The sequence below is a fragment of the Prunus mume genome, linkage group LG6 (genome assembly GCF_029339155.1).
Source record: "Prunus mume cultivar Tortuosa linkage group LG6, ASM2933915v1, whole genome shotgun sequence".
Taxonomy (NCBI): Eukaryota; Viridiplantae; Streptophyta; class Magnoliopsida; order Rosales; family Rosaceae; genus Prunus; species Prunus mume.
In genome coordinates this window covers 5,560,165-5,582,911 of record NC_142703.1, presented here as the reverse complement: position 1 = coordinate 5,582,911, position 22,747 = coordinate 5,560,165, and the positions used below count along the sequence as shown (strand labels likewise).

Genomic DNA, 22,747 nt, shown 5'->3' with positions numbered 1-22,747 from the left:
TTTTGAAAGTCCAAGTCGCGATATTATGACCATTTAAAGTTGCGAATTGAACGAAAATATCTTACCCGAAATATCGGCAAAATTATCGATTTTGCGTATGCTTGGAATCAACTAAATATATAATTTAGGAGAACAAATGAAAGTACAATACGTTCTGGGCATTCTCACCACAAACTTTACATTGAACGCATCAACAATCAGTTTGAATTACCTATAACAATAATTAATTAGGTTACCCACTAACCAGTAGTAGTCTTGTCAATTGACATCGTCACTAAGGTTTATTAACTATTTGAGTATAAAGAGGCAATCGAAACCTAGCGGTTAAATTCACAAGAAAGAACAATTAAGGGGCAGCAAGTTTGGAAGCGAGAAGTGGAACTTTCTTTTGCTCAGATCGTCTCATAAATGAAGATTTTATATACACTACAATACAACACGTGTATAAAGGGTAAATACCCATAAATTAAATGGAAGTGGGAAAATCAATTTAAAAAGAAAAAATGGGAGACAGTGGGAAGGGATGAAGGGTGATAACAAAAAAAAAAAAAAAAAAAGGCAAAAAGAGGCGTTTGCATCCCTTCATACCCCACCCTTTCTTGCTTCCCTCAACACCATCACAGTAATTGATACAAAATGAGTGTTAATGACTTTCCCTCCTGCCCTCCATGCTAAGATTGTTGAGATGCAGGTGAGAGAGCTCCGTCTGATCTACGTGCAGCTGAGCCAGAAACTGAAGATTTGTCTGACCCACGGACATTGTACTTCTCGTACACTTTCTCACGATTCTCGGACCACCAAATCTCTGCTTGGTGCTCTCCAAATCTTCTTCGGCTGCAAATGAACGTATATTATCAGATTTTATTCTGCTGGATAGCTTTTGATACATAACACCACAGTTATGAACTGAGTATGCGGCAGAAGGATTGGTAAGAGGGTTCAGGTTCATACCATGCTATGGGCAATATGAAAATCATGATCATATGAAAATAAAAATTAAATCAAATAAACTGATCAAAAGAGCATGGCTGTCTATCTGCTTACGAGCCATATTGCATTAAGAAAATAGCATAACCAAGGAGTACCTGAAGCGCACTCGTTTGAGATCTCTAGTTCCATCCCGCAGAGCCACAAGAGTTATATAAACACCAGGCTCATATTGTTCAATCCATTCTGCCTCAACTGTATTACCATTAGCAGCTGATGGAGAATTCCTGGATCTTGTATCATTCTCCCCATCTTGGAAAGGTCCGGATTCCTTGCCATCAACAGTGCCTGACACACTACCACTAACTGCCTGAAATGCTCCACCATTGGGTAGTTTATCTAGGGGATTTACCATCCCATTGGAAGTCAGAAGCTCCCGATTCTGTTGCAGGTTAGTTTCATTCGTTCCAACTGGATCCTTGAGTGAATGAGTCGGGCCTGGACTTCCATTTGTTGTAGCAGAGTCGATTCCCAAGGAGGAAATCAAGTAAGAACTGCTGATCGAATTTGATCTTGAATGCTGCTCTCCATTAGCATCTGGATAGTGAATGCCATTTGGCTCCAAACCATTTGGCAGCCTTTCCGCCAAATCCTTGAGCTGAAATATTGTAAACGATGATGATCACTATGGCAGTTCAACGTAAAACAAAATTCAACCAAAAAAGTAGAGGTAGTCAGCTACCTAACTCAATAGTAATGAATTTCGTCCAAAAAAAACTCACACCTTCTAACAGAGTTGGAAGATTGGGAAACTGACAAAAAGGAATTTAAAACTCGTACTATTGGCCACTAATTGTTAAAGCCTTTATGGAAATTTAAGATAAACTATGGGTACAAAATTCATGTACTATTCTACTTTCGATGAAGTGTATTACATTAAATTCAATATTATAATGGGACAGCTAAATGTAAGTTTTACTAGATATCAGACATAAAAGTTGAAGATCGTGAATAAATTAAGGAAATGAAAGCATATAGCTGAACTAATGACCTGTGCGGTTAGAGCCTTTATAACTTCTTTTGCAGCTTTACATTTCGCAGCTTCCTCTGCAGCCAATGCCATAGCTTCTTGTGCTTTCTTTGATGAACTCTGAAGCTCTAATTCCTGAAGCTCACACTTCTTTTTAAGGCTATCAACCTTACCACAATGTTTTATAATAAATTGTTAAAATATGATATTACAAATACTCAAATATGAAAGCCGACACCCTGATTATGAGGTATATAAAAAATAGCAATAAAATCCAGACAAGTATGAATTATGTACCTGTGAGCGTAACTTTAGCACTTCCTGATTCAAAAGTTCATTTGTTTTCTTTAAACTATCAGCAATACTTTTTGAGAATGAAAGTCCTGATGTTGTAGGAACTGGAGTTGCGAAACGAGGAGGGCTTGGTCTCCTCGAGAATGGTGATACAGACCTCGAACTTACTCCAGATGGTGTAAGAACTTGTTTGGGAACTGTTCGCCGCAGATCAACAGCAGTTGACATAACAACATCCTTTAATTGCAACAATGAAGGTGCTTGAGCGGAGCGGACAAGGGAAAATGTTTCAGCTTTCTTTCCTTGCTTGGCAGCTTTAGTATCCAATTGTTTTATCAAATCCATGTTAGAAGGTACAGAAGACTTGTATAATCTTATGTCAGCCTTATCCAACCTGTCCTTGTTCTCACCTGACAAGCGAGGTATAGAGTTCCTTCTGTTATTACCACCAATATCTGACACCTTATTCAATTTCACATAACAAGTATCACACACTCGATATGGTTTTCCAGGATTAGGAGCTAGTGCTGCTCTTGTTGCTTTTCTTGAACTGCATGAGTGGCAGTGCACAAGTCCACAATTATAGCAATTGTGCCTTTTCCTTGTGAATCCAAAAGCCTGTCTACAAGAAGAGCACTGTGACTGCTCAGCACCAGATACCCATTTGTGAAGACAAATAGCTGCTGTATAGTTTGAACCACAACCAATATATTTCACATGTCTATCCTTTAAAGCTTCAACCAAAGTTGGTGTTTTCCGATCTTCAACATCTCCATGGCCCAACCTCCCATTAGCCCCCTTTCCCCATGTATAAACTTCATTCCTGGATGTTAATACTGCTACATGATAAGCACCACAAGCAATTTCTTCAATACAATCTCCAGAGAGCTTGTCTTCTACCAAGCAAGGTAGCTTTCCATCTGAATTGGGATTTCCAAGCTGACCATAAACAGTACTGCCCATTGTAAAAACATGTCCTGATGTCGTCAAGCCAACAGTTAAACTGTGCCCGCAAGCAATTTTGTGAAAATTGTAATCAATAAGAGCTGGAACACAAGTTGGTTTAAGCCGGGCTTCCTTGTCTCCATGTCCAAGACGATTTTTATCTCCATCACCCCAAGTAAACAATTTACCTGATGAAATACTTGCACTAGATTGTGTTGCAATAACCTCCACAACAGCAGCAGTATGCCACACCCCACATGCAACAGAAATTGTCCTCAACCCTGATAGGGATTCTACTTCTCTCGGATATGCAACATTTTCTCTGTCTCCATGACCTAAGACACCAAATGTGCCATCGCCAAATGTGAAGAGTTTCCCTGTTGATGTTACCAGGGCCGTATGCCATGGACCACAAGTTACAGAGGCAACTTGGAGTCCCTCAAGAGGACCAGAAATTCTCTTTGGTATCCAATGGCTGACATCAGTGCCATGACCAAGAAGCCCAGCATTATGCGTACCATCTCCCCACGTATAAAGTTCCCCAGCCATTGTAACAGCACAAGTGTGAAATTGTCCGCATGCCGCAAAATCAACACTAGTAGCTGCCAGCGATTCAACTAGACGAGGTTGAACAACATCCTTCCCAGCACCATGCCCAAGTCGTCCTCCAGATTCTTCACCCCATGTAAACACTTCACCTTGTCTCGTGACCAGGGCTGCATGCTTGACCCCACAGGCTATATGGTGTACATCCAAAACAACATTGGACTCTAATGGCCTAGGCACAAGCACATCTGATCTTGGGCTCAAATAATTTGTATTTTTATCAGCCCCAACCTTGACAACGCTATCACAAATATCCTCACCCCATACATATACATCGCCTAGAGCTTCACAGTCATCCGGCGCAGAACCATGACTTGAAGTGCTGGGAGCACTTGAAACACTAACTCGAAATGCATCTGAACCAGATCCTTTTACTTGCATATTTATCTGGTCTGATGCAGCATGTGACCTCTCAGAAACTGGAGAATTTTCAGGTGGAAATCTCTTTGGCGAGATATTTGGTTTGAAACTGACAGAGATCTCTGGAGAGCCACTATCTCGTGGTCCACTAACAGAACTATCACTAGGGCTATTTGATGTCAAGTCCTTGCCATCCTGAAATTAATTTACCCAAAGACTTGATAAGCAGGCAGCAGTTCAACAGGTACACTTTATACATATCTAAATGTAAGAGAAACTTTCATAAATCCAAATATTTGTGTATGTACTTGTGTGCCAGTGACGACTCATTTCTGCATATTCTACAATAATACAGTATAAACTAAACCATAAAGAAGTTGGGGATGACTCATTAGCCATTAATGTAATAAAAGAACTAGACTTTTAGAAATAAATAAAAAACGAAAACGAAAAATTACAAAGGAAAAGAACTATATATACACAATAAGTTCACCCAGGCAGAAATTTGATATAAAAACTATTCTGAGGCATCATGTTTCAGCATTTCAACTTTAGCTTAAAAGCTTCAAATGCACATGATAATGCACATATAACGCAGGTCACTGCAAGACACAATATAAATTTAACAAGGAAAAGGTCTCTAAGTAGGCATACTTACATCAAGGTAGAGGCCTCCATCACTCCATCCATCAATTTTGGAACGCCCACCTCTACCAGAGGATATTAATGCTTTGAGGCCTGCAATCCACACTTCTGCCTCAACTTTGTCCTTGCAAATCTGAAAGGCAATAATAACAGATTGTCATTTATAATATTATTATAAAAATAAGAATTAGAAACAATGTAATTACAGATAGAATTTAAACTTCCACCACTAACCAGATCAAGAGATCGCTTTCCGTTATTATATATAAGGGAAAAAGATAAATAGTCCTTTTCAGGACGCAGATATCGTTGAAAGACGGCCTGTAGTAAATATGGGGACCATATGAAATTAGAATAAGTACAGCTACAAGACTTCAACCTTACAGTGATATCAAACCAAACATACATATATCAAAGTAATATCGAATATCTTACAGTTCTTTGTCCAGGAACGATTCTTGAGACAGAAGCTAACTTCAAACTTCTTTCACCACTACTTGAAATCCAGATCAAAGATGATTCGTCCTGCAGTTATTAAATGAAGCAGTAAGTAGAAAATGGAAGGCATTTAAGAAGCATAAAGATTTATGAATCAAATTATAATAGATATAACCACAAGACAGAACCATAGATAGCCAACAAAAAGCAGTCTCGTTAGCAGTATTTTCCATCGCATATGCCAAAAGACATAGCAGCATACATATCCAGCAACTTAGCTGCACAACTAATGTCAACTGACATTAAACATGATCAAGTCCTTACAATGTGCAAAATTTCAGTCTATCAAAACTCCATAAATCCATTACTGATACCTTTCCTTCGAACTATAGACCATGTTTTTCCCTGACTGACCTGAAACCACACTACAATTAAATTCCCAAAAATCTAATCATTGCCCTAGACTGTGGGAACTGCCTACTGTATCCTCTCAGTTCCAATCTTCTACAAAAGAACCTTAATGTTTTTCTTCAAATTTTGTGTAACATTGCAACATAAAACTTGATATTTTTAAGAGATATATTGCACAATTCTGTACAAATTTCCATCAAACCCTGCTATACTTCTGATTAATCAATGAAAACTTATTCTTCACTTCATCCTTTTATAAGTGCATACATTGTGTTTTACTGTCTGTTTCTATGCAGGAAACGTGGAATAAATTTTTTACTTCAACCTTTGTAATTGCACACATCATGTTTTATTCCTAGCATGCAGTAGACGAAGTACCAATATCTTACAATTTTAAATAAACTTTAAAAAATCTTAATAGAGAAGCTTTAGATACAAACTTACAGTAGAAAGTCTAAATGGACAAAACTTAGGCTTTCCCTTACGACCATATTTCAGTAGTTGAGCACCCTTCTTCAAAGCAATTATTGCCTGCAAATCGTTTAAGGATCATTGGAAACAATGAGAAAGATAACAACAGCAGATAAACTCTTGATGCAATAAACACAGGACCACAAGAACCCACACAAGAAAGTAGTATCATTCATGCTGGAATAATGAGTTCTTCTCACAACCAAAATCAAATTTCACTCTAATCATAATGTTACATTAAACTTGGTACCACATATAGTAACGACTTTGTAACTTTCAACCACAAGCACAGCAATTTAGTTCCCTCTCAGTTACAACCTTCCAAGATACATTCTAGGTCTTTATTGCCTCCCGTCTGGCAACTAAGAGAATTAATCTCTAACTCCAAACTTCTACAATATTTTGAATCTGCTAAAATTACAATCGATTCTGTTCCAAATTGGGCAGCAGGTTTTACACCCTGAAGAAAAAGTGAAATGTGGTTGCACGTAATGCCATTGCCATTAGATCACCCTGTGGCAATAATGACTAGCCACTTATCCATTGAAGATGTCAGTACTGTACACATGTCCTTGGACCAAACCCAGATGTTAATCTGGATTATAAATGTGCTTGGAGAAAATAAAAATAAAGAATTTAAATCTCAAGGTCTGTTTGGTCCTTTACAAACACCCGTTATTGCATCACTATGCAAGAAAAGATGAACCCAGAACCTCATAAATCAAAACCTTACAAGATATGTTCCCAAAAACATTTCTACAAAGCCGTTCTCCGAGTACGAAATCAAAAGCCTCTCACATTTTTCACATACATGTGAGGAAGGCTGTTACCAAAAAAATATAACATAAATATGGCTAAAAATAAAGAATTCTCCACCCAATTTCCACCTTTTACATGTAAAAGAAGAGGCAAAAACAACTCTTCTGATTTTAAAGTAACAAAACAGGCACAAAACAAGTTAAGGATCTTTTAATTTTCTCTCCTTTTATTTACATTTGCACAGGTTCACAAGGGCTCTCTTCAAATTAACACGTACTAAAATTTTGATGAAGAAAATTTAGAGAGAAAGAGACCTGGTCGATGTCACGGTTGGCATTCCCGGAGCTAACAAGATCTGCCATTCCATGTGAGAGAAATTACTGTAACGCCACCACCCTCTCCGATCCCTCGGCGGAGCTCCGTTCATCATCTACCTTCCAACTTTCTCTCGCTCTCGCTCTCGCGCGTCCGTACAATACCATTAACGGCCACGTCACCACCACCACCACCACCACCTCTGCTCAGCTCTCTCTCTATCTCTCTTTACACTAAGCCTCGTAGATCTGCTGAAACCCAAAGACCTCCATTTCTGAGCTTTGACTCCAAGCAAAGAAGAAGCTGAGCTCGAAGCCGTGGACCGTGGAGAGCTGGTTATGGAAAGACTGAGGGCGAAAGAAGGCGGCTTTGAAGAGGAATACGGGGGTTCAGAGAGGAATTTAGAAGGTGAGAAAAAGAAGAGACGAAACGGTGTCGGAGAAGGGAACGGGAAGGAAGAGAACCGGACGGAGGAGGGAACAGAGGAGAGAGAAAAATCCCTGGAAAGAGAAAGAATTTAGGGGGTGGGGTGTCCGAGTCTGTAAAAAGTACTAGTCAAAGCTGTGGAAAATTGAATACCGATAAATTAAATCAAAATTCCCTTTTTTGTTTCTTTTTCTTTCCTTACGGATTTTCTCCTTCTTTCAATAATTTTCCCAAATTCATATGTAGAATTTTATTCAAGTATTATTTTGTTTCCCGTCTTTTAAAGACATACAAATACAATCTCAGTCTTCAATGTCTGCAAATGAGAACTAACTAGTTGAGAAGATACAAGTCCAAGATGGAAAGTCCACCCAAAGTTTTTCATTTATAAAAAACAACCATAAAAATAAGAAACTGTTATTAGCACTCTAAAATTATAGGTGCATTCTTAAAATAAAAAAATATAAAAACAAAATTTCATCTTTTTTTTATTTTATATATAAGCGATATTCTTACTCGCGTGCAAAGTGGAGAGCAAATTCGCTCTAACCAACTTAGCTAAACTCATATTTACAATTTCATCATTTTAAAACATGCTGAATGAGAAATGCCAACAACAATTCTGTAAACAAAATCTACTTGATTATTAATTTGATTTAATATCAATCCTAAAACATCTCCAATAGCTTCTTCAACAATTTGGAATACTCAAATAGATGAGCCACATCATAAAAAATCTCTTCGACAACCTTATCAAACTCAGGATATTTCGTAAGTAACATAATCAGTCATCATGCATAATATGCAATCTTAGTCACACAACGCCACTATGTGATATTTCCAAGATGGTCCCTTTTTGAGACTTTATTATATGGGAGTGATGTATCAATTATTGCTACTAAGTTATTTTTCATTGATGCATGTTTGGTTTTTGCCTTAGATGCATGTTTATATCTCATTAGTAATAACTAACTATATGGAAGCAGTTAATATTCTTAACATTTTTTAACAAGTGTTTGGTATGAAAAGAACTCGTAGCTCAAATGAATAGTGTTATGAGGTCCTAGAGTGTACAATGCAGGTTTTAGTCCTAGAGTGTATAATGCAGTCACATACCATCTTACTCATCTTGCTCTCCCAAACCGAGTATTTTCTCACAATAAGAAGAATGTATTGGGTAACTGTCAATTTTATTTGTGATAATTTTACAATACCTTTTGATTATTTTGAAAAATGTTCTCGATGTCGCTATCAAAAGAAAAAACAAAACAAAACCTTACAAAAGAGAAAGTTTGCAATTGTTCGGACACATTTTTAGGACTACGAAAAAACATTTCAAAAATATACCCATAGAACCCAAAAACTCAACAAAGAAATTTAAATATATATATATATATAATCATAGACAATCACATCACTTGTTTATTCCCGATTTTTCTCACGGGATCCTCATTTACATTTTCAAAAGATACATTAGAGTAATACAAAAGAAAAAAGACATTAGATTGTGAGCTAAGTGTAAAAAGCTAGTTAATTATCCTAAAATTTAAAAAGCTAGTTAAAATGTGTGTTAAAAAAAAAATCAATTGAAGAGAGTAGCTTGATTTAAATTTGTACTAAAGTTTAGAAATAAAAGTACAAATTACTTGTGGTGTTAAGTTTGAAACCGCTGAAAGAATAGCAGAATGACAATAATAGACTTCATGGCGAGTTACGTGGCGAACAAATGGCGAAATTGTCCATTGATTTTACACTGAAGCGATGTTGGAAAGGGTAGGGATGGAAATGCAGAGGAAGAAGCTCTACCTTCCTTTTGGATGAGGAAAAATAACTAGGAATTTAGCTAAAAGTTAAGAATTTAAGAGGATAATGGACAATTCATTTGTTTAACAACTTAAAACCAAAATTTATTAAATGATGAACGGAAAAAATTGTGGAAATTGGGGCATCAAATTCCCGAGTTTAATTTCCACCAAAATATGTGTCAGTTCACAATTTTCGTAGTGCCATTTACAAAATTCGACATACATAAATCCAAATGATGAAATCTTCCATTGCCAGAAATTAAAATGATGGAAATCTAAATTCCATCATTTTAGAATTCTATGTAATTTTCAATTCCTTCATCCAAATAGAGGATTAGAGAGATTTGAGGTCGTTTATAACGCAAAAGCACCAGATTTTGAACCCAAACGAGGAGAATGTATGAGTTCGTGAATATCCCAATATTGCACCAATTAATGTACCACAAACCACCAGCAACTTAAAAAACTTGTATATATATATATATATATATATCTCTCTCTCTCTCTCATTTTTACAACAACAATGTTTCATATATATGTGCACGAAGATCATTGATTTTGTAGAAGAAACTACATTGGTGACATGAATTATATAAATATATAGTTTTTTTTATACTTGTTTGCTGATATAAATATAAAGTTCAATGCATGTTTTATGTATATCATTACATGTATCTTAATTATTCTTATTTTTCTTTCTAATTTTTAATATAGTGGTATTTTTCTTTCCAATATTTAAAGAGGTCTTACATTCTAATTCGAAATTCCCCATTCCCTAATTGATTAATGACATGTTTATTAATCCGTAATTGGATTAGGAGGAATTGAATTGAGGAGGAGTTGGATTGAGAAGAATTAGATTCTGGATTCCTATTAAAGTTGTTTACTAAACCATATAGATTGAAAGAAGTTAGATTCCAGATTCATATTGAAGTTGTTTACTGGGGCCCCATTTGGGTTTTTTTTTTTTGCCAAAAACCTGCTTCACTTTAAAGTTAAGCAGTTTAAGGTGTTTGGTAAAAATAAAATATCCCAATTATTTTAAAAGTAGTGGCCTTTTGACTACAGCTTTTAAAAGCAGGTTTTAGGTTGCTTTTCAAAGCTGCTTTCAAAAGAAGCAAAAATGAACTTTTAATGGATTTTTTTAATTCCCAAAATATCATCATTCATTTTAAAAAATGACACCACCTCCACTTCCACATCCAACTCCACCACTTGCACCACTACATTCACTACCTCCTCCACCACCACCACATCCTTCTCTTCCTCATCCTCTGCCACCACCACCACAACCACCACCTCCTCCACCACCTTCACCACCACCTCCTCCACCTACACCACCACCTCCTCTACCTTCACCACCACTATCACAACCATCACTAACACCACCACCACCACCACCACCACAACCACCACAACCACTTCCTCCTCCAAAACCTCCACATCAACTACCACCTCCACAACCAACACCACAACCACCATCATGCTGCCACTACCACCACCACCAGCAGCTCCATAATCGCCATCCCCACCACTTCCACAATCACCAACTCCACCTTCATCACCACCACTACCTCCACTCCATCACTACCACTACCACTGCATGATTAGTACATAACACTTTTAACATTATGTCTATTTTAGTCATTATTCACAGTTACAACAATTTTATATTAAAATTTACCAAACGGTTTTGACACTGCTTTTTGTACTACCAACACTTTAAAAATATTGTTTACCAAATATGGAGCTGCTTTACTTTATAGCTAATTATTTTCAAAGCACAGCAGAAGCAACTTTTTTTAAAAGTGGCAGCAATGCCAAATTGGGCCTAAATCATATGAAATTAGGATAGGAGTTGTGCTAATTACTAAAATTTCCTCTTTGTTAGGTTAAAGTATATAACAAATTTGGAATTTTAAAAAATTGTGTGATGATATAATGGGTAAAAAAGATGAATTCATAATGGGTTAGTTCTCCATGAATTAGAATACCACTTCCCACCCAAGAATTGAATTCCTCCAAAATCAGGAATTCAATTCCTAATTTTTAGTGGACCCCACTTACTTTTCAATTCCTTGATGTGAAGAAAACGCAGGAATCCTTCATAAGTGAAATTCAATTTCTGATAAAAATTCCAATTCCTAATTATTAAACACACCATAAAGGAAACTGACGTATATTTTTGTCTACTTAATTTGAGTCATTTTTCATTTTGGTATGCACCATTTCAATTTTGACAATTTCAAACATGTACTTTTGTTTGGTATGTAATCTAGACCAAATTATAAATTCCGTCAAATTAATTGATGGAATTCTATGTGGCAACATGCAACTACTTTTTGTCTCTCCACAATTTTTGCAATTAATTTAAAACGCAGTAATTTCCACATGTAGGACTTAATTGTTGCCTAAACAAAACTACATGACTAAAATTGCCAACATTAAAAATGACAATGACCAAAGTATAAAAAAAGATCAAACTATGAAGATTAAAATTATAATTGTCCAGACTTTTTTATTTTAATTGAAAACTAGATTTTTTTCTTCTTATAATTAAAAAAATTAGAGTTTTTCTTTTTCTCTTCCTTTTGTTTTTCCCCTTTGAATCATCGAAAATTGATAGTCCAACTTCCTTTCCTTACAAAGGATAAGAGTATCTACAATGGATTCCTCAAACCACCTATCTAGACAAATTTAAGGGAGGAATTGGAAAAATACAACTCCAACTATGCTTCATACCTACCTTCTAAAATAGGGAGACATTTAGGAGAGAGAGAGAGGACTCCTAGTGACTCCCTATAATTTAATGTTGCTGTACTTAATGAGTATTTCAAATCTTTAATTAATGCTAACTATTTTTTATATATTTTTTTTAATAGAGATAGACCAATTAAAAAAGAGTTATAACATTTATGACTATTTAAACTAGAGAGCATGATTGAAGTTTAAATTTTATAGAGAGTTCCTAAAATAACTTTTATACGTTTTTACCTAAAATATAACTTAAAATTTGAAGGATCCCGAGCCTCTGCATTTATACGCATCTAAGATAATATTAACCACTCGATTAATCTAACGAATTTTAATTAGTCCACACTAATATAATTGTATTATACATAAACTCCCGCGTTGCACCTTATCTTATCACGTTTTCCATCTTATTGCATCAATGCCTATGCTTTCACGTTTGTTTGTTTGGATTCATTAATATTTTCTTCCAACAAAAAGAAAAAAAGAATTGATATCTCTTTGTTTTCTATGTTCTTAGTATTTAAGCAGAATCCATGATGGAAGGTTACACTCTTCCAGTGTAGAATCCAATATAAACCGACTTCATATTGATTTAATAATTTGATTTGTTTAAAATATTCAAGTGATCTAGAGATTGCATTACATGGGTAATTGCTCAGGATTAAAAGCAATTTTGATTATTAATTCACACCCATGTAATGCAATCTCTAATTATAATTATGATTGTGTGAGTCATTTTATCCGCATATGTGTGTGCTTTGATGTTACTTTACCACTTCTTCGACGCACCATGGTCACTTTCCCGGAAGTTGGGGAAAAGATGGTGGAATCCAAATATGAGTATCTCCCTCATTACTATTTTACCTGTGAGCGCTTGGGTCATCCCACTCAAGCATGCATCAAACAATATGAAGCTGCATATTGACCTCTTACCCCGCAGTTGCGTGGACATCTGACTTCTATTTTTGCTTATTTGGAATGCAGTACCAACCTTTTGATAGTTCACGAACTTCACGACATGTGTGACACTCTTTCCTATCTTGAGATCTGTCTCATGTGGCTTCTTAAAAAGGATTTAATGAGGCTACTGGTAGAGTGTCGATCTTTGTGTGCCATTTGGCTTATAAATGAAATCTTCTTCTCCTTAAAAAAAAAAAAAAAAAAAGAAAAGAAACCCCTGAAAAACAATTATGATTAATTATAGTTTCCTTTTGTAATTTCAATAAAGTCAGCCAAAAAAATATTGTAACTAAGTGAAGCAATAGAAATAGTGAGACAAAGATGCAGTTGGTTCTAGGTGGTTATTAACACTTTCATGTAATGAGGATAATAGTTTTTCTTATCTTCAATCAATAACACAATGATATTTGAGATAATTTTTTTACATGTCATAATGTTATTGATCGAGAATAGTAGAACAATGTTATCTCTATTGCAAGTAAGTTTTTCTACATAAAATGAAATGCTTGATTGGACGGGGATAACTTGATGGACAAGGCAGCACAAGAAATTAACAAAAAGGGACAAAACCCTGATCCTTCGTGATTTTTTGGAGTCATGTCAAAGAGCTTTTCATCAATTTACGAAAGGACGTTGCAGAGGTAATTATAGCAGTGACCATGGTTTTAATTTTATTTAGCCAGCTTGAAATGACCAAAGAAACCCTAAATTTTGAGAGACCCTTTTTTTTTTTTTTTTTTTTTTTTTATTTTTTATAAATAATTTGGTTAGGTGAACTGCCATGTTTGTTTTTTGATGTCTACAATGATCGTGGCGTTGGATCCCACAATCAAGAATTAGTTTGATGATCTTTAGACTTTTGTTTGGCTCAGAATTTGACCCAAACCACATTTGATTCTTGAAAAGTTAAAATAATAATAATAATAAGGGACCTGATTTTCCTTTTTTTTTTTAATTCACTTATATTTTTTTTTTGCTTTTTAATATTTTTTAATTTAATTTATTTTATTTTTGTTCTTTTTCCCATCCGACTCTTACCCTACATTAATGTTTTGATAACTAAAATTAAGAAAAGTTAACGTAAAATAAAAAGAAGTCATAGCGTCTTCATTGTGTCTTTCTCACTTATTCTCCTACCCAAAACTACTCTCAGAGCAATTCATGGAATAGAACAATCCTTTTTCTTTGTGGTCACCTAAAATTTGTTCGTTTTCCAGAAAAAAAAAAAAAAACAGTGGCTTCAAGGTTTATTCCCAGGGCATGAGTTTTGCAACAGGAGAACCATATAATTTTTCCTAGACAAATGTTAATGATTTCTTACTCGATTAAAGGAAAAAAACTGAAAATAGAGTGCAAGTTGGAAAATTAAGTATAAAGAAAAAGAAATAATATAAAAGTGAAGTAAAAAGAAATTAATATAGGGTAAGAGTAGAATAGGAAAGAGAAAGAACAAAATTGATTAAAAAGCAAAAGGGCGTGTAATTGAATAAAATGAAAATGGAAAAATCAGCTCCTAGAAATAACAGTAAACATAGATAGTTCGTAGTTGTTTAGGGTACATGTTCCACCAAAGTGGCTGTTCTCGTTCTGTAGAAATTTTGTAATCGCCCTCACTTTTGACTGCTATTGCTGAATTTCTTGCCTTGATTTTTCTTATAGTTTCTAGATGGATTGCATAGGTGTGGAGTTTTAGCCTAGGGCTTAAGACTTCGTGCTTGGTTAGAGAATCGGTCAACCAAGGCTTCCTTCATTATCCAAAACATAAAAAATAATAAAAATAATGTGCCCAATTTTGGTTTTTGATTATTTCTTAGCTCTTCTTTCCTTATGGTTGTTGACTTTCAATGAAGAAAAAGAGGAAAAAAAATTAGAAGGATGCATAAACAAAAAGAAAAGAAAAGAAAACGAATTTGTTCGGTCATGCCTAAAAAATATATACAAAACAGAACCATTTTTCTGTCATATAAACTTTGAGCTGCTTCTGCCAATTAAATTAAGTAAATAAATAAATAAATAGTTCTAAGCATGAAAATAGCAGAGGCTACCTCGATGAGCAAAATGTACTTAGAGAAAGTACTGTTATTGGAGAACATAAAAAAACCCTCCACTGTTTTTAGTAGAATTTCCTTAGCAATGATTGATATTATATATATATATTAATAATGAATTTTACGTATATAAATTAGAATATTTATTAAAATAATTGTGTCAATTCTTTGTGAGTTTGGTATTTGTTTGAAATCTAGTCTCTATTTGTAGTTTCAGGCTTGTGGCTTTTATGCCAAGCCGAAATTTCTTTGGCATTGTGTGGCTAGTGGACATTGTATGTTCGATGTTGTCGATGTGTTTCTATGTATCTGAATTAACCATGCATGATTAGTATGCTTTCATCTTTGCATTAATCCTTTGTGGGTATTCCTAAACTCATACTACAAATAGCACCTCACAAAAATATTCCTAAACCCTAACTTATTTTTTCTTTGTTTTTATGTTAACTATGAATGGTAGCAGCTGGCAATGTCTTTTCTTTTTGGAGGGAGAATGTTCCTATGCTAGGGCTAACATGACAGCCTCCATGATATTTCAGAAAAGTTGGTTCTTTTGCCAACTAAATTATTTAATCTGTTTTAAAAACAAAATGGAGTTGAACAAGTGTTTGATCATATAAGCACACCCCACCAAATCTTGGTGTCCAACCAACAATAATTCTAGTTCAAAATAAACTTAGAATATGGCAAGTTTGAATCAAATAAAGAGAAAGTAATCTTAATCTAAACAGTGGTTTTAGGATCACTAATTCACTTTTGTTGTTAATCCCAAAAGCTAAAAGGTAGGGGTACTTTATTTATATAATGGAAAATGGAAGTGGGAAACTAATAATGCCACTATAATTATTAAAATAAAATGATTAAGGGTAACCAGCTTGAAGGCCGCCTATTTGGTATTTGGTTGGTGTTGCAAAATAATAATTGGGAAATTGATTAAAGTAAGTGGTGGTAGTAAGTACAGCAAAATATTGATGAGAGAGAGAGAGAGGGGAGAGAGAGGTAGGAGGAGGAGAGGCTTCCAAAGGCTTGCTTTGCGGACAAGAAGCCAAAATTGTAAAGTTGGGTCCTTTTCTTTTTTATGATTTGACACAACCACAAAACCTACTTGGAATGGTCGGCCTCTTGCTTTACATATGGGGACCATTTCTATAACAAAGGAATACTTGTGCTTTTATTGAGTTGTACTAAACAGTTGTATTTTTTGTTTGTCTATGTGCCAAATTAAAAAAATAAATCAAAGTAAAAAAGAACTCTTCAGCAGAGGGATCGACCATGCATAAATTGAGTGGTACACCTTTCCTTAAAATAAAATAAAATTATACAAGTGGTAATAGAGTAGGGATTTGACCACATGATATCGAGTGTAGAAGTAACTGCTCTTAATCATTCGAGTTACAAATTAGTTGCTATCTCTAAAAAGAACATGAACTCACTTAGACAAGTGGGTTCAATTCTATTAGAAACATATTCAATAGGCTTGCTATTTGGGAATCACATTGGCATTGAAATGATTCCGAGATTGTGTAACGGAGTCACTTATAGGTTAACTAAGTTCTCATTGGCTATTGATAGTTTTATAGAGTGAGAACCGTCCTTATTTGTTTTTTTAATTTTTTTTGGTTGAATAAAATATTGCATTTTTCTAAAATGGAAAGGAAAAAAAAGGTGTTCCCATCCATTTTGTCACTGTCATTACCGTATAAATGCTGTGGTTGTGCCCTTAATTGCTTGTGATGTGGTGCCTACTCACTTCCTTTGTAATGAATGACAATAAGCATAACCGTTAGGACGCATAGATGCCAAGTTGTTGGTATATTGTTTGCCAACCCACTTTTCGATTCTCTTTGTGATTCTTTATCTTTAGAAACACCATCTGCTCCTCTTCTCATTTTGGAATACCCCACGACAGTTTGTGATTGATACTACTAACTGTAATTGTCACTATTTCTTTTAACTTATTGAGTTTATTCTTCTTTTCATTGAAATACGAAAGAAAACATATGTTATTTTATTTTCCTTTTCCTTTGGGGACCTAGTAGGATAAATTACCGTGTATCAACGCCAAATGGAAAATTACTACTAAATTAATTTGGTTTACATAGAAGAAAATTACTACCTAAACCCTAAACCCGTAGGAGCATAAAAAGAAAAATACTACTAGATTAATTTGGTGTACATAGAAGACTAGCTCATATAACTTTTGTTTTTTGTTTTGTTTTCTAATGTCAAAATTGGATTGAAGAAGGAAGACTTTCAATGAGGTTACTTGCATCTTTATACATGTTTAGGAACTAGAAACATCACTCTGAAAATTGGAGAATCTCCTGCACACAAAAATGCTTTTTTCCTTTCTTTTCCTTGTCAGTTCTCTTTTCTCTTTTACAATGAAAGCTACAAGGTAACACAGAGCTAGCTAGGGACACAAAATTACGTGTAAAGCATTGCAAGGTTCCTGCAAAATTCATTTCCGTAAGTCGTAGATTAAAATCCCAGAAACGCATTATAATGTTGTGTTTGTATGCATCCAAGTGGAAGTGGATGCACTTTGAAAGGCCTCAAAAGTGGTGATGTGTCTGCATCATTCCTGACATCAACTTCCCTTTTTGTTTGGATATATATTGAAGTGGATTGAGATTTTATTGCATTTTGGAGGAACATGGTTTACCAAATCCTTATATTGGAAGTGAAAATTCGATGGAATGTTATGTTGCAGTTTGTTTCATATTAGGAGCTAATTATCATAAACTTCTGGTGAATACTTACTAACTAAAAATGAGGAAAGTCATGAATCGGGGAACATAAGAATGGAGAAATTGTCAACAGGATTAACCTAGTAGAAAAGGATCTTGACTTTCAGACTAATGATCTCAAGTTCGAACCCCCATGTCACCCTGGTAGTGTGTGTGAGAAATCACCTCCTCTTATAATTTAGACTATCTCTTGTATTCAAAGAATAAGGGACTTAAGCAATTTTAATTAAATCAACTACGTACTCCCCATTAGTTAATCTAATTCCTTGTTTTGACCGTATGATTACAGATTTTAACATGAAATATATATATATATTTATTTATAATATTTCTTATGTGTTGGTAAACAAACATAAGTTTAGAATTGAAATAATTTTAATATCCATGTGTTAATAAACACAGAAAAACAGAAGTTAGAATAATTCCCTACTTTTAATTACTTGATTCTCTCCACTTTGAGTGGTACATGATGTTATTCCTAATCTGGGATGATGCCTGAAGGTGATGCTTCCAATTTTCTGTATGTTAAGTAAATTGATGCTTTTAAGGTTGTGCTTTAATTTGAATTATCTTTATTCAAAGTGAAAGAAATGTACCACCTGAAAACAAATTGAATAAGGGACAAGCACAACAGTTTTCATGGATTGAGAGAAAGAGAAATTAATTATAATTATATATATAAAAAAGACAATACCAAGACAAAAAGATCAGTATATATGTAACAGATAAATTTAATAGAGAGATATTGGTCCAATTATTCATCAACTTGCCCATAACCATTAATCATACATATTAATCATCGTATTTTCCAAAATGAATGCATAAAATAAATTGATGAATTTTTGTGTGTGTGTGTGCATATGAAATGATAATGCTTTAGCTTTGCATCTGAGGAAAGCCTGAGCTGCAGATCAAAGGAAGGACCCCACCCAACAGCTAAACAGTTGCTAGATATAGCTAGGGCAATGCAGCCTTTGACGCACAACACTCTGCCTGTGAAGCTTGATGACATCAAAAGAGTATATGGATGCAAAGAACCCGTGAAGTAACAAATGCTAGCACCAACTCTGGTCCCTTGGATGATTTGATTATTTTCAACAAATTATATCACGTGATTTTATTCCAGTACCATATAATGATTTCTTTCAAGCCGCATAGTGATTTACATAATGTATCATTCAAATCAGGTATATTCTGTAGCCTACCTTCAATGGCAGCATATCCCACACTATCTGCCGCCACAAGCACAATTTTTGTGCCTCCCAAAAACTTTTTGCCACCCAAATTTTGTTCCATCGAAGACTGATTGAGCATGTTCATGTTGAATATACTGCAAAGGGATCGGCTTCTCCTATGTGTTTGAGCTGTGCTTTACATGATTGGGGTTACATTTTATGACATTGGGCTTTCCGTAGCAATATATATTATTTATTTTGCACCTTGCGAGGACTTTGAGATCGTGCAAAAATAGGCAACAGAACATACACCTGCAATGTAAACGAACGCCCTCTGGTTGATTTTATTGGATCCATCTTTGATTTGATTGGATGCCATCCCAATGTTCTTTTTACGTTTGGTGAAAACAAGAATTATTGGGAGCTCGAATTTTTTGGAACTACCAAGGATGATTTAATTTAATATTGGGATAGAATGTATCAAATATTTTTCAATTCTATTGTAGCTTAAGTAGTTAAGAATATTTATTATCGCATTCGAGTCCTAGATTCTATTCCCTCCCTCCCTCAATATTGCTTGTATAAAAAAATAAATGCCACATTCAAGAAAGAAAAAAATACATTTGAATTTTCTCATTGAAATTTTAGGGTAAGTTACATGTTTCTAATCATGTATTAATTTCAAACAAAGAAAAATCATGTTGTAATTTAGAACTTGGGCCCCAAAAAGAAAGGGCCTGAACATCACCAATATAGGCCCAATAGATAGCCCAATTCCCATGTCCAATTACACCTACCCAAAACGGAACCAATGGAGGGGCCTTTTTGTCACATAAAATGACGACGGCTCTATCTCTAATCTTGTAAATATAGCCGTTCGAGGTCTTCCCAAATCCGAAATATTCATTCTGAAAATCATTAATCATCCCATTTTCATCTCATCATTATATAAACCCACAAATTCAACTTGATTATACCCACTCACAGTCTCTCTCTCTGATTACACAACTCTTTACAACGCTCGGAGACCAATTTTCTTTCTTTGCGTATAACTTGGTTGTGTGTTTCTTGAATCTAACTCTCTTTTGCAGGTTTTGGTTTTGCACACTGATCAATCCATTTGCAGGATTTTGATATTTCTTTCTCTGTTTCTTCTTTCTTATTGTTTTCATTTTTCATTGATATATACACATACATATATTCTGTTGTGGTATTAAACCAAATGGATGCAGGATCAATGAGTTCTTCATCTAACTTGAAGTCAGGGTCTCGGTGCCCTCTTCAAGAACAGTTTCTTCAGAAAAGGAATTCTCGGGAAAATGTAAGTTTTTTTTTTTCTTCCTTTTTTTACCAAGTTGATCTTTATTAGGGTTCAATCTATTTGATTGCTGAAAAATTGGACTTTCGTTATTGATTGGTTTTCATTTCTGAATCTTGTTACCCTTGTAGTTTGTATTGTATGTTTAGGGTTTAGGGTTCATCTATTTTGTGATCTGATGTTAAATTGAATTTGATTAATGAAATTAGGGCTTCTGTTTGACTCTGAATTGGATTTTTGTTAATCTTTGGACTTTCATTTCTTAATCTTGTTATCCTTGTAAACGTAATGTATGTATAGGGTTTTGGGTTCATCTATGATTTGATGTTAAATTGAATTTCATTTCTTAATCTTGTTACCCTTTGATCTGTATGTATGTGTTCATCTATTTTTAGCTCTAATCTGATAATAAATTAAATTTGAAAAGTGATTCGAAATTTGATTAAAAAGGGATTTGTATTCTGTAGTGACTGATATTCTGATGTGCTTGTATCATGTGACTACCAGTTGGGCAGGTTCATACCAAATAGGTCTGCAATGGATTTTGATTATGCGCACTACATGCTTACTGAAGGTAGGAAAGGTAAGGAAAACGTAGCTATGGTCTCTTCCCCATCCAAAGATGCCTATCGGAAGCAGTTGGCAGAAGCAATGAACATGAATCAGACTCGAATACTTGCTTTCAAGAACAAGCCTCCTGCCCCTGTAGAGCTCTTCCCGCGCGAGTTCTCTTCTTTACCACAGGATAAACCGGCAAAGCTGCGGAGACACATTCCTCAAGTGCGTATGCATTTGATTTTGATCTCATGGAAGAATTAATATTTGCTTCCACTTAACTTGTTATTTCAAAGTTGTTGTGTTTTAACTAACTGCTTTGGATTTGATGATATATGCAGACTTCATATAGAACACTGGATGCTCTTGACCTTGTTGATGATTACTACCTGAATTTGTTGGATTGGGGAAGCTCTAATGTTCTTGCAATCGCGCTTGCAACCACAGTTTATTTGTGGGATGCTACTAGTGGTTCTACTTCAGAACTGGTCACATTTGAGGATGAAAGCGGACCTGTTACCAGTGTAAATTGGGCTCCTGATGGACGCCACATTGCCATTGGACTGGACAATTCCGAAGTACAGCTATGGGATTCAACTGCAAATCGGCAGGTTGGTTTCTTGTCATTAATCCTTGTACTTTTCATTTTCCTCCCTTTCTATTCTATGTTATCTGGTCCCCAATTTTCGTAATATTCATGATTTGTTGTGATATTTCTTTCCTTAGCTGAGAACCTTGAGAGGTTGCCACCAATCCCGAGTAGGCTCTTTGGCATGGAACAACCACATTCTCACAACTGGAGGAATGGATGGTTGTATAGTTAATAATGATGTAAGAATTAGATCGCATATTGTCGAGACGTACCGAGGACATGAACAAGAGGTTTGTGGGCTTAAATGGTCGGCCTCAGGCCAACAATTAGCAAGTGGAGGAAATGATAACCTACTCCATATATGGGACAAATCAGTGGCATCTTCAAATTCACCAACACAGTGGCTTCACAGGCTTGAAGACCATACAGCTGCTGTAAAAGCCCTTGCTTGGTGTCCTTTCCAGGGCAACTTGCTGGCTTCTGGTGGAGGCAGGGGTGATCGGTGCATAAAGTTCTGGAACACTCACACGGGTGCATGCCTGAATTCGGTTGACACTGGCTCTCAGATTTGTGCTTTGCTGTGGAACAAGAATGAACGAGAACTGCTTAGCTCACATGGGTTTACTCAGAATCAGCTTACTCTTTGGAAATACCCATCAATGGCTAAAGTTGCAGAACTCACTGGTCATAGTTCTAGAGTTCTTTATATGGCTCAGGTAATGAATTAGCTATGAACAACTTTGTAAATGAATTTGTTATAAATCATGTTCTCTGTTAGACAAAAAAAGTAAATCCTATTATGATTTAAATTATCGACAGAGCCCAGATGGTTGCACCGTAGCATCGGCAGCTGGTGATGAAACGCTGAGATTTTGGAATACTCAGCAAAAGTCTCAAATATGTGCAATGCACATACGACAATATCAATCCATATTCTTTCTACAATTCCCTTGTATAAACACTGCTAGAAAATAGGAAGTGCTTGTAATTATTTAGTAATTTATATCAAGAAATCCTTGAAATCAATGGCCTCAATGAAGCTAGGATTTGTCTTGCCAGCATCTCTCACCTATCGTGCTGTTGGACGGCATATTCAAATGCAATAAAAGAGCAAGTGTTGAGGCTTTACGATTTAGAGAGCAAACCAAATTAGTGTGCATTTT

The 22,747-nt window shown here is 35.2% G+C and overlaps 2 protein-coding genes across 2 annotated transcripts; one reads left to right on the top strand and one right to left on the bottom strand.

Annotated features, from left to right (window-relative positions):
• Positions 1–361: 361 nt before the first annotated feature.
• On the bottom strand, positions 362–7,797 carry LOC103336358 (Regulator of chromosome condensation (RCC1) family with FYVE zinc finger domain-containing protein). The gene is made up of 9 exons (XM_008239400.2): positions 7,201–7,797; positions 6,101–6,187; positions 5,243–5,332; positions 5,042–5,128; positions 4,821–4,940; positions 2,255–4,357; positions 1,979–2,125; positions 1,086–1,585; positions 362–834 (listed from the first exon to the last, which is right to left on the bottom strand). Exons 1-9 carry the CDS (start codon positions 7,246–7,248, stop codon positions 672–674), a joined length of 3,345 nt encoding a protein of 1,114 aa, XP_008237622.2. The 5' UTR covers positions 7,249–7,797; the 3' UTR covers positions 362–671.
• A 12,189-nt stretch (positions 7,798–19,986) lies between these two features.
• Positions 19,987–22,728, top strand: LOC103336396 (cell division cycle 20.2, cofactor of APC complex-like). The gene is made up of 5 exons (XM_089053868.1): positions 19,987–20,440; positions 20,945–21,217; positions 21,334–21,603; positions 21,719–22,300; positions 22,404–22,728. The coding sequence occupies exons 1-5, from the start codon at positions 20,342–20,344 to the stop codon at positions 22,557–22,559; spliced, it is 1,380 nt and encodes a 459-aa protein (XP_088909994.1). The 5' UTR covers positions 19,987–20,341; the 3' UTR covers positions 22,560–22,728.
• The last annotated feature ends 19 nt before the right edge of the window (positions 22,729–22,747 follow it).